Raw genomic sequence first — 12,715 nt, forward strand, 5'->3', positions numbered from 1 at the left:
CTAGCAGTGAACAGATTACATCACGACTTACCCCTGAATATGCAGACATGTTGGTATTTCCAATAAAATCATATACTTTCTGTTTACTCTTGTGATTTTGTGCAGTTTAGGTTTTATTTCAACATATTCTTGACATCTCTGTCAGACAACTCATGATAATTTGGTAGTTCTTCATTTCATGTAGCTGATAAAAGGAAATGGTTTACTAGCAAAGAATCAGATGTCAATTCTACAGAGTATTGTGTTTTTCCCTTTACATCCTGGTGTTGCTGCATGGTCATATCAGTTTGGTAGAGAACGTTTTCTAAAGCTATGCTGATGAGCCTTTGGTTTAATTTGCATGAGTTTCCTGGCTCAGATGATGAGTTCGGCCTGGAAAAATTGATTTGTTTGTGAATCTGATTGGATGTCATTCAAGAAAAAACCTTTTCGATGGACATAAGATACTGGAGCGAATTCAGGGGGCAGCCGGGAACCACCGCAGCCGGGAGACGAACCCGGGTCTCCCGCACCACAGGCAACTACATTAACCAGTCAACTAAAGGGTCCAAACTGCTAGCCAAGGGCTAGCGAGTCGAGTCATCTGTGGTCGTTACACTACCCCACTCCTTAAGGAAGCGTGTCTCCGCACTTCAGTATATCAGCTCCCTCACGCCTCTGGGCACACACACTTCTGATGACCTCACGGTCTCACCATCCCACTTCTGACAGCAGCCGGGAAGCGAACCCGGGTGTACTGTACCATGGGTGGCTACATTAACCAGTTGACTAAAGGGTCCGACCCATTAGCCAAGGGCCAGTGAGTCTAGTCATCCATAGTCCTTACAAATTTATTGTCCAAGCAAGGTGAAAAATTGTCTTTGGCTCACATGGCATTACAGAAAACCCAGACAGTACATAAAACAGTACATAAAAACAATGCACAAAGCATAAAAAGAAACATGTAAGAGCATATAAAAAGGGAAGAAATAAAATAAATCATGAGGGCATTTAGGAATAGCAGCAGATCATTTCACTGCAATAGAATGAAAATATAAAAACACACAACAACAACAGCAGCCAGTCATTCAGTACATTATCTAGAATTCAGATTAGTCTTGGAATAAAGGACTTTCTAAAAGCAACTTGGCTCCCAGTGTCCCTGTAGTGCTGCCCTGAGTTCATCATCTCAGACTGAGTGAATAAAGGATCAGAGTCGTCATCAAGAATGCTCAGGGCTTTGTTCCTGGTCCTGAGGATGTATAGGTCATTCAGCGGGGACGGGGTTTTCGTCACTATTTTGCTGACGTTTCTAGCAATTTTGCTTCAGTTTACAGTTGAGGTTTCCACCCTATGCTGTAATTTAAAGTGAGTACACTCTCAGTCAAAGCCTTGTACACAGTTTCTAGAATTGGCTGTCTCAAGATAAAACTGCCAAGCCGGCTGAGAAGATAAAGGTGTTGTAAACGTTTTCAGAGAAGCTCAATTTACAACCCAGAACAGTGCCCAAGTACTTGAACTATCTACAGCTTCAACAGGTTGGCCATTAAGCATAACTGGCATTATCAAGAAGGTTATATGAGCAGTTCTTTAGTTTTACCAGTCTATCTCTAGAGCACTGCCTTTCACCATGCCTGACGGGCCTGCCTGTGAGTTAGGCAGAAATGTCATCGGCATACTTGTACAGACTGTAATGTTGTTCTTCAATCACGATTTCATTTGTATAAGAAGAGAGCAATACGGGTGAGAGAGTGCACCCTTGTGGGGTCCCTGTACTAACGGTAAGCTGATCGGAAATATTTACGTACACAGACTCTCTGTGGTCGGTTAGAAAGAAAGTCTCTTGTTCAGAGAATGAGGCTACTGTTCAAATAGACTTTTCAAGAGGATTTGTGTTTTCCTTGTGTTAAAACAGAACTAAATAACTAAAAATAACCCTCGAGCAGATCCTTACGGCTGCTGAAGATGTTTTGTGACAGTGTTAAGCAGGGTTAAGACTGCATCATCTGTTCCTCTGTGAATTTTATAAGCACATTTTAACAAGTCTGAATTACTGGCGAAAGAGGAGGTTAAGCGATTGACTAAAATGATTTTGATTGTCTTGTACAGGATGGAAGTATGTGCTGTTGGTCGAAAGTTATTCATCATGCTGGCTCATAATTTCTTAAGCCACATTTGATGATGTCCGCCACAATGGACAGTTTCCATGATTTAGGCATGGTGGCGGTATCCAATAGGTATTTGAACAGTAATAAAGACCAAAAACAAAACCCCCACCTTGACAGCTCCTCAAGTCCTTGCCCAACTCCCATCCTGCTTTGCAGCTACAGTAGAGGTGACCCTCAGCCCTCATAGTGCATATGTGATCACAGCCACCATTCCTCAGTTCACAAGATGTCACATCTGTCAAAGTAGAAAGTAAGAACATTTCAGTTTCAAAAGGTGTACAAACTGTGACTGAATTGGATTAAGCGGGCGTACATAATGGATGGATAGATGGATGGATGGATGGATGGGTGGATGGAAGATGTACACAAAGACAAATTTACAAACTCATTATCAATACATTGCCCTCGTTTTAAAAGAATTAAACTAGCCAAGTGTAACATTTCTGAATGTGATGGAATCTCAGCTTTGTTAAAGTTCTACCAAGCATGTTACAGGATATCATTTCATTTTTGTAAACATAATAATAATAATGATGGATTACATTTATATGGTGCTTTATCTAGACACCCAAAGCATTTCACATTGAAGGGGTAAACTCACCTCAACCACCACCAATGTGCAGCTCCACCTGGGTGATGCACGGCAGCCATTTTGCACCAGAACACTCACCACACATCAGCTTGAGGTGGAGAGGGAGGAATCATTGAGCCAATTACACAGGGGGATGATTTGGTGGCCAGATGGAGAAAGCCAGGTCAGGAATTTTGCCAGGACACCAGGGGACCCCCTACACTTTGTGATAAGTGCCATGGGATCTTTAATGACCACAGTGGGTCAGGACCTCGGTTTAATATCTTATCGAAGGACGGCATCTCCTACAGCACAGTGTTCCTATCACTACACTGGGGCACTGGGGTTTTGTTTTTATTAGGTCCAGAGGGAGGACTGCCCCCTACTGGCCCACCAACACCACTTCCAGCAGCAACTCAGATTTCTTGGGAGGTCTTCCATCCAAGTGCTAGCCAAGCCAACACCTGCTTAGCGTCTGTCATGGACCAGGGTACATGTTGGTATCACTGCCGGCAATACCAGCAAGAAAAGAACGCACATGTGTGCTTACTGTCTGATTCCTCTTCTCCCAACCCACAGGCAGAAACCTAAATCTGCAAAGCCTGTGGATAAAACTGTGAGGAAATGGACCAGTGAGTCAAAACTGGAGCTCCGGGCCTGCCTCGACTGCACTGCCTGGAGTGTTTTTGAAGCTGCATCTACAGACCTGGACGAACTTACTGACACTCTGACATCTTACATCAGCTTTTGTGAGGACACGTGTGTGCCCACCAAAACATTATGTACCTTCAATGACAAAAACTGTATTGTATTTTATATATTATACTGCTTATAGTTAGTACTGATATATTTTTTAGACTCTACCTTTTATTGCTGGTATTTTATATTTTCTTATCTCTTTTATGTATGCACCATTTTGAGGTTCACACAACTGCAATTTCGTTGTGCTTGCGCAATGACAATAAAGTTCTTGAATCTTGAATAAGCCCTACTAGTTCACAACAAAACGCAGGCAGCTTCATCAGGCCAAAGAGGAAACCTACAGGAGTGGAGATAGGATCCGGTACAACAAAGTCAGAAACCCACTCACAAAGGAGATCAGAGTAGCAAAGATGAGCTACTCTGAAAAGCTGAAAAACAGGTTTTCTGGCAATGACCCAGCATCAGTCTGGAGTGGTTTAAAAGACATTACCAACTACAGGAGACCACCCCCCCACACTGCAGGGAACCATCAACTGGCTGACGATCTGTCATCTCCCACTCCATCCTACCCTCACTCGTGAACAAGACCCCGATATACTTGAACTCCTTCACTTGAGGCAACAACTCATCCCCAACCCGGAGGGAGCAATCCTTCATTTTCCGGTAGAGAACCATGGCCTCAGAGTCGGAGGTGCTGACGCTCATCCCGGCCATTTCACACTCAGCTGCAAACCGACCCAGTGCGCGCTGGAGGTCACGTTCTGATGAAGCCAACAAAACCACATCATCTGCAAAGAGCAGAGATGCAATTCTGAGGTTCCCAAAACGGACACACTCCTCACCTTGGCTGCACCTTGAGATCCTGTCCGTGAATATCACAAACACAACCGGAGACAAGGGACAACCTTGGCGGAGTCCGACACCCACCAAAAACATGTTTAACTTTGTGCCGAGAATGCAGACACAGCTCTCGCTTAGGTTATACAAGGACAACAATCCATATTGCAAACATGCTTTCCTCATCACATGAAGGCCAGCTTGCTCTGTGCTGCTGCAGCTGAGTCTGCAGAGCGCCGGGGTGCAGGAGTGTCTACACCGAGTAGTGTGGACATTTACAGATGGTGGGGATGCACTGAGTCAACTGCAAAAAGTAACTCCAAATCAAGTGAGATTTTGCTCCTTTTCTAAACACATCCTGAATAAACTTTAAGTAAAGGAGGTTGTGTGTAACTGTACTGTGAACGTCCATCCATCCATTATCCAAACCACTTATCCTGCTCTGAGGGTCACGGGGATGCGGGAGCCTATCCCAGCAGTCATTGGGCGGCAGGCGGGGAGACACCCTGGACAGGCCACCAGGCCATCACAAAGGACGACCCGGGACGACCCCAAGGTTGGACTACCCCAGGGCTCGAACCCAGGACCTTCTTGCTGTGAGGCGACTGCGCCAACCACTGCACCTACCTACTGTGAACATCCCGTCTTCAAAAAGGGAGCTGACTGATAGTTTTGAAGGCTGAAAGTATTGCCCCATGGGACTGACTGGGATGAAGCCCAACTACCGACTGACTGACTCAGTTTATCAAGATGGTAAACTGATGAGATGATTCTTCAATTCATTACCCTTTTTTGTTTTAATCCAATTGTTCTTTTTCTGTTTTGTGCTATATCACTTAAGTCTGACTGGACCTGAATGACAAACGCACACTAACATATTCATACACACACATGCACACACACACAATCAGGGACGTACTGACACAGCGGAGGTTGTCTGTTTGAAGAAGCAGAGGAGGTGGGCAGTGACACGTGTGTCCTCCTGGTGTGTTGGTGCAGATGTGGGAACAGCCGCCGTTCTGGAGCTTACACTCATCAATGTCTGCACACACACACACACAGACACACACACACACACAGAGTTAGACAAGGTAAACAGCGCCTTGTTTTTCTTCCATTTCCCTCGTTTGTGCGGTCTGACACAGACTGAGCCACCTGACCACCTCCATGTCAGCCCAACACTTCCACTGAAATTTACCCAGAATCCTTCAGGTCCACGCAGCTAATGGAAGACTTAACCCACTCATTATTACTCTGACCCCTGAACTAGTGCTTCCCCACACCATACACACACACACACACACACACACACACACACACCGTGAAAACATAAACACATGCATCCAGTATTGTACAATTATATACAAGGAACACCAAACCCCCCCCCCTTTTTTTCTCCCCAATTGCACCTGGCCAATTACCCCACTCTTCTGAGCCGTCCCGGTCGTTGCTCCACCCCCTCTGCCGATCCGGGGAGGGCTGCAGACTACCACATGTCTCCCATACTTGTGGAGTCACCAGCCGCTTCTTTTCACCTGACAGTGAGGAGTTTCACCAGGGGGACGCAGCACGTGGGAGGATCACGCTATTCCCCCCAGTCCCCCCTCCCCCCCGAATAGGCGCCCTGACTGACCAGAGGAGGCGCTAGTTCAACGACCAGGACATATACCCACATCCGGCTTCCCACCCGCAGACATGGCCAATTGTGTCTGTAGGGACATTGTGTCTGTAGGGACACCCAACCAAGCCGGGAGTAACACGGGGATTAAAACCAGCGATCCCCGTGTTGGTAGGCAACAGAATAGACCACCACGCTACCTGGGTGTCCCGCAGACTTATAAACATTTATATCTGTACAGATGTTTGGTCGGTACAGATGTTTGGTCTGTACAGATGTTTGGTCTGTACAGATGTTTGGTGCAAGTGCCACCATAAACAACACACCAAGTCAAAAGCCTGCTGTGTGAGAACGTCACTGGTGCACAAAACACGTTATGACTCTACCTCTGACTCTACTTTATGACTCTATCTCTGATTCTACTTTATGACTCTACCTTTGACTCTACTTTATGACTCTACCTCTGACTCTACTTTATGACTCTACTTTATGCCTCTATCTCTGACTCTACTTTATGACTCTACTTTATGCCTCTATCTCTGACTCTACTTTATGACTCTACTTTATGACTCCATCTGACTCCACTTTATGACTCCACTTTTTGACTCTATCTCTGACTCTCCCTCTGACTCTACTTTATGACTCTCCCTCTGACTCTACTTTATGACTCTATCTCTGACTCTACTTTATGACTCTACCTGACTCTACTTTATGACTACTTTATTACCGTCTCTGACTCTACTTTATGACTCTACTTTATGACTCTACCTCTGACTCTACTTTATGACTCTACTTTGACTCTACCTCTGACTCTACTTTATGACTCTACCTCTGACTCTACTTTATGACTCTACTTTGACTCTACCTCTGACTCTGCCTCTGACTCTACCTCTGACTCTGCCTCTGACTCTACCTCTGACTCTACTTTATGACACACAATACATTTTGGTCGAGTTTGCCCCACACTCTGGCAGATGATGAAGGCCTAGCATATGTTTTAAACCAGCACTGCCTCCCCCCCCCAGCGGTCTGGATCAGAATGAATAAACGACTGACCGACGCAGCTGTGTCCGTCGATGTGCAGCTGGTACCCGGGCCGACAGGAACACAGGAAGGAGCCCGGAGTGTTGGTACACAACTGGTCACATGTCCCGTTTACCACCACACACTCGTCCACATCTGCAGGACCCAAAGAGCAGGCAGGGGTGAAACATCTCGTGCTGGTTCTGAATCCCTGTTCTGGTGAATTGCCCCTCATCAGGAGGGACGTGGAGAGCGGCAGAATAAAATGGGGTGGAGGGAGGTGAGAGGACATGCAACAGACACCGCAGGCCCAATTTAAAAGCCAGAACATCGGGCTCTGGCCTGTGCAAACATGGTACGGCAAACCCAGGATGGTGACCCACAAGTGTGCGTTTCACTCAGGAAACTGAGGTGCTCTGAATGTGAAGTGTCCTACAAACAGCACCTGTTCATCAGACCCGCGCCAAACACTATCGGTACATCACCTTTAACTTTTTAAGCTATTTTTTTGAGTACCAGAAGGGGGAAAATTAATGCATTAAAAAAAAGTGCCAGACAGTTAAAGGTGAGGTAGCTGTTTATTCTCATGGGGAAATATTTGCATGATGTTTCTTCATCCTATCCAACCTTCATCCATCCATCCATCCATCCATCCATCCATCCATCCATCCATCCATCCATCCATCCATCCATCATCCATCCATCCATCATCCTTCCTCCATCCATCCATCCAGCCATCATCCGAACTGCTTATCCTGCACTCAGGGTCGCGGGGATGCTGGAGCCTATCCCAGCAGTCATCGGGCAGCAGGCTTGGAGACACCCTGGGCAGACTTCCAGGCCATCACAGGGCCGACACACACACACACACACACACACACACACACACACACACACACACACACACACACACACTCACACCTAGGGACAATTTAGCATGGCCGAGTCACCTGACCTACATGTGTTTGGACTGTGGGAGGAAACCGGAGCACCCGGAGGAAACCCACGCAGACACGGGGAGAACATGCAAACTCCACACAGAGGACGACCCGGGACGACCCCCAAGGTTGGAGTACCCCGCGGCTCGAACCCAGGACCTTCTTGCTGTTGGGCGACCACACTGCGCCATCGTGCCGCCCAAAACCGAGTTATCAAACATTCCAAATGATCGTACAAAAAGTCGTTAGGATGATTAATATGCTTTACCCAAGATTCACCTTGCTTTTGTGGCACCAATAATTTTTTTTTCATTTCCATACTATGCATGGACCTTTATTTATACAAAAATGCATACTTTCTTTCTATTTTTCTCTCTTTCCTTCCTTCCTTCTTTACTGCATGTCACCTGTGCAGTTGTGTCCATCCTGGGCGAGCTGGTAGCCTGCACCACACTGGCAGCTGTACCCTCCTCGCTCATTGGTACACTTGTGATGACAGTGGCCATTGTCCATCGCACACTCATCAATATCTACAACCAAAGACAGAGCCCCTTACATACTGCACTGTGCAGCACAACCTTACACACACACACACACACATACACACAAACACACACACACACACACACTGGTCACCTACCAAAGCAGGAGTGGCCATCCCCGTTGAAGCCCTGGTAGCACTGGCAGAAATAAGAACCGATTATGTTTCCACATCTGGCATTGGTGTCACAACCATGAAAACCGGAAGCACACTCATTCTCATCTGGAAGGGGGGGGGATAAGAGAAAGAGAGAAAAAATCTTATTCTATCTGTGTGCTTGTGCATGTGTATCGCTTGTGGTTAGACCTGCATCCCGCTATATGCAAGTCTTATCACTGCTTCTGGTGTGGGAAGATGGCGGCGCAAATTCACATTTATGGCGGCCTCACCCAGTACTGTCCATGCAGTGTCTTTGTCCACGTCTGCATCTAAGTTTGTGTTTTCATTTGATGGCTGGGAGAGCTGGTGCTGGATCGGTTGGGAGAACTTGGTCTGCTACGTCATGTGGGCCCAGGGACCACGGCCCTGCCTGGAGCTGTGCCCGAGGAGGAAACACCGAGGGCAGTCTGACAGGACACGGAAGCGGGCGGGCTAAGCTAACTGCTAGCTCATGCAGACCGGCAGTTCCAATAACACCGAGGGTGGTCTGACGGCGGCCTCACCTGGCATTGACTGTGTTTTTGGTGTCGTCATGTGGAGTGCGGGGAGGTGTGTCGAAGGTGTCTGGCTGGGAGAGCTGGCACTGGATCGGTTGGGAGAACTTTGTCTGCTGCGTCCAGTGGGCCCAGGGACCACGGCCCTGCGTGGAGCTGCGCCCAAGGAGGAAACACCGAGGGTGGTCTGGCGGGACGCGGAAGCGGGACAGGCTGGGCTGCCTGCTGGCCCGTATGGACCATCAGTTCCGACAGTCATCCTGGCTTTCGCTCTCTTGAACAGTGATTTTCTATTTATTTATATATATATATATATTAAATATATATGTTGGATACAAGTGTTTTGTAGTTTTTGTAGTTTTCTGTAGTTTGGATATGTGTGTTCTTGTAGTTTATGGATGTGTGTTTTGGTCTTTGTGTTGCACTGCTGTGGGCTGGGCTAACGATGTTTCATTTCATTTCATGTGCGCGGGTGCATGGAATGAAATGACAAATAAATATTCCTGATTCCTGATCTGGGATAGGCTCCAGTATCCCGCGACTCTGATTGGGATAAGTGGCTTGGATAATGGATGGATGGACGGATTCCTGATAGCAAGTGCTCGTGATTGTCTTCTGGACAACCAAGTGGTAGCTCAGGTTTACTTCCTGGCTGACTAAATTTTTCATTTTCTATTTCATTCATGTCCCAGGTGGCTGCACAACTGATTTGCTCAGACCTGCTCGAGGCCTCGGCACTAGTGCTTCTTGTCTGTGGTGAGCTGTGTGAATGAACATTGTCTGAAAGAAGATGAACTAAAACTCTACATTCAGATGGTTCATTTAAGCCGGTCAGTCTTCGTGGCGGTCATGTAGCCCAGATATTAAAAACACATCCTTACATAAAAGTGCACCAGTCCGTAGAAGACCAACAACACGGACTTCTTACCTTCGCAGTGTGTGCCGTTTCCACGGTAACCCGGCCGACAGACACACCGGTAACTCCCCAGTGTGTTTTCACACATACCCTGACCATCGCACACCGCAGGACTCTCCTGACATTCGTCCACATCTGGGACCGGCACGAGGGGAGAAGAAGCACAACACAATGCACAGCGCTGTGAAGGTAGCAGCGATCGAACAATTCAAGATGAGCAATAACACATCTGCTGGCAGCGGCTCACACACGCTGCGGACACAACACACAGGTGGTCGTTATCAACGCTGACAGCATGGACTACACTGTGGCGACACTGACAGTTGTAACACCGGGAAATGAGGGCAAAACTCAACTCTGAAATCTCACCCCTAGAGATGCACCACCCCTGTGGGTTGGTTGGTAAATGGGATTTTATGCTTATTTTATATTTCAGTGACGTTGGAGTTGTTTAAGTTACATTCTTGATGCATCTGAGAGTCCCTGTGTGTTAAATAAGGCATTTCCAGTACGCCTGACCAATCACAACCTGTGCAACGTGCACCCAAAACAACAGAAGTCAGCAGCATGGGTGTGAACAGGTCCAGGATACGGGGCTAAAGCCCCGAAGCGCTTTTTCTCGAGCCCCGGATCTTTTTTAACGAAGATCTTTTTTATCCCGAGAAAAATAAGCGCATGAGTATAAGTTTGTCAAAGTGACATCTGTCATATGAGAGTTCAGCCTGCTGGCCTCATCTGCCGCCTGCATTCACACACCCACCCTCTGGAGGGAAGTCTGGAAAAGCAGATTGAGAAAGCAGCACAAACAGGACAGGCTCAGGCTCACGTTACTGTTTTGTTACTGCCAGTGGCCTAGTAGCATCCTGTGGGCCCAGGGCCCACGGCCCTGTCTGGTGCTGCGCCCAAGGAAGAAACACCGAGGGCGGTCTGACAGGACACGTAAGCGGGGCAGGCAAAGCTAACTGCTAGCTCATGCAGACCGGCTGTTCTGATAACACCGAGGGTGGTCTGGTGACAGCCTCACCTGGCGTTGACTGTGTTTTTGGTGTCATCGTGTGGAGTGCGGGGAGGTGTGTCGAAGGTGTCTGGCTGGGACAGCTGGCGTTGGACCGGCTGGGAGAGCCTGGTCTGCTACGTCCGGTGGGCCCAGGGACCACAGCCCAGACCGGAGCTGTGCCCGAGGAGGAAACACCGAGGGCGGTCTAATAGGACGTGGAACCAGGGCAGGCTAAGCTAACTGCTAGCCCATGCAGACTGACAGTTCCGACAGCCATTCTGGCATTCGCTCTCTTGGACAGTGAAGTTTTTTTTTAAAAATATATGTTCGATATATATGTGTTTTTGTAGTTTTTTGTTTTTTTTGTAGTTTGGATACATTTGTTCTTGGAGTTTGGATATGTGTTTTTGTCTTCGTGCTGCACTGCTGTGGGCTGGAGGAAATGATGTGTCGTTTCATTTCATGTACCCAAGCGCATGAAATGAAATGACAAATAAATGTTGGTGATTCCTGGTAGTACTGTTTATAAGCTAGGTAAGGTAATAGCCCAAGTAATCCAACAGACACCAGATGTCCTCTGTCTAGCTCAGTTTAGCACAGCAAGTCCTGACAGGTTTTACTGTCGACAAGGTTTTCCACCCTGGCTCACTGTGTTACTGGTCCATTTTCTAGACTTGTGGACATGGAGCGTGACAAGAGAAGGGGTGAGATAACTGTAGCTTTATCCCTGGTAGAAAAGAGAGTTCTGACACATAATGACTCTGGCATCATCATCCAGAGTGACGGTAATTCCTCAGAGAGCATTATCTTTTGGTTTTACAGGTTGGTAATTGTTGGTCTCTCAGTTTAATGTTGGGCAGAGGAAGACTGAGAAACTGAGGAGGCCATGCAGGAGACATGCAGGAGGCCATGCAGGAGGCAATGCAGGGGACATGCAGGAGACATGCAGGATATATGCCAGAAGACATGCAGGACACATGCAGGAGACACAGGTGTGAAATACAGATAGGTGAGAGAAGAATGGATACAATGAAGGGAAAACTGCAGACATGAAAACCAGTTTATTAAGTTGAAACGGCGATGCTCTCTCTCTCTCTCTCTCTCTCTCTCTCTCTCTCTCTCTCTCTCTCTCTCTCTCTCTCTCTCTCTCTCTCTCTCTCTCTCTGTCTAAGTCTCCTCCTGTTGCACCAGCTTCATTAATAATACATGTAAAAGCTATCATTGTGCACAGTGACTATATATGTGGGAAAATGTTTTAAGAATACTTTTTTTTTCTTTTTCCGGAGTGTCCTGGTGGCTCAGAAAGTGTAGGCAGAAGCATTCAGTAATAAAAACATACTGAAGATAATCTGTATGAATATAAATCATTAGTTAAGACTTTGGGTAACTTTAAGAGGTCAACCTGATGATTAGCATAGAATCTCAGGAGAAGCCTACTGAACAGCAATATTTCCATTTCTGCCTCACCACTTGCAGATCTACTACTACTACTATTACTACTACTACTACTACTACTACTACTACTACTACTACTTTCGGCTGCCCCTGTTAGGGGTCGTCACAGCGGATCATCCGTTTCCATCTCTTCCTGTCCTCTACATCTTCCTCTGTCACACCAGCCACCTGCATGTCCTCCCTCACCACATCCATAAACCTCCTCTTTGGCCTTCCTCTTCTCATCTTCCCTGGCAGCTCCATATTCAGCATCCTTCTCCCAATATAACCAGCATCTCTCCTCCACACATGTCCAAACCATCTCAATCTTTCCTCTC

General features: G+C 47.0%; 1 protein-coding gene across 1 annotated transcript in view; it reads right to left on the reverse strand.

The window, feature by feature from the left end:
- Positions 1–12,715, reverse strand: part of si:ch211-221n20.8 (fibrillin-2) — a 53,184-nt gene that overhangs the window by 25,048 nt on the left and 15,421 nt on the right. The window contains exons 7-12 of the mRNA XM_056276754.1: positions 9,959–10,081; positions 8,477–8,599; positions 8,244–8,366; positions 6,932–7,054; positions 5,177–5,299; positions 2,257–2,382 (exon numbers count right to left, since the gene is read on the reverse strand). Of these exons, the coding sequence (XP_056132729.1) occupies positions 2,257–2,382; positions 5,177–5,299; positions 6,932–7,054; positions 8,244–8,366; positions 8,477–8,599; positions 9,959–10,081 (741 nt within the window). The remainder of the gene's footprint in view (positions 1–2,256; positions 2,383–5,176; positions 5,300–6,931; positions 7,055–8,243; positions 8,367–8,476; positions 8,600–9,958; positions 10,082–12,715) is intronic.

This window comes from Lampris incognitus, chromosome 3 (genome assembly GCF_029633865.1).
Source record: "Lampris incognitus isolate fLamInc1 chromosome 3, fLamInc1.hap2, whole genome shotgun sequence".
Lineage (NCBI taxonomy): Eukaryota > Metazoa > Chordata > Actinopteri > Lampriformes > Lampridae > Lampris > Lampris incognitus.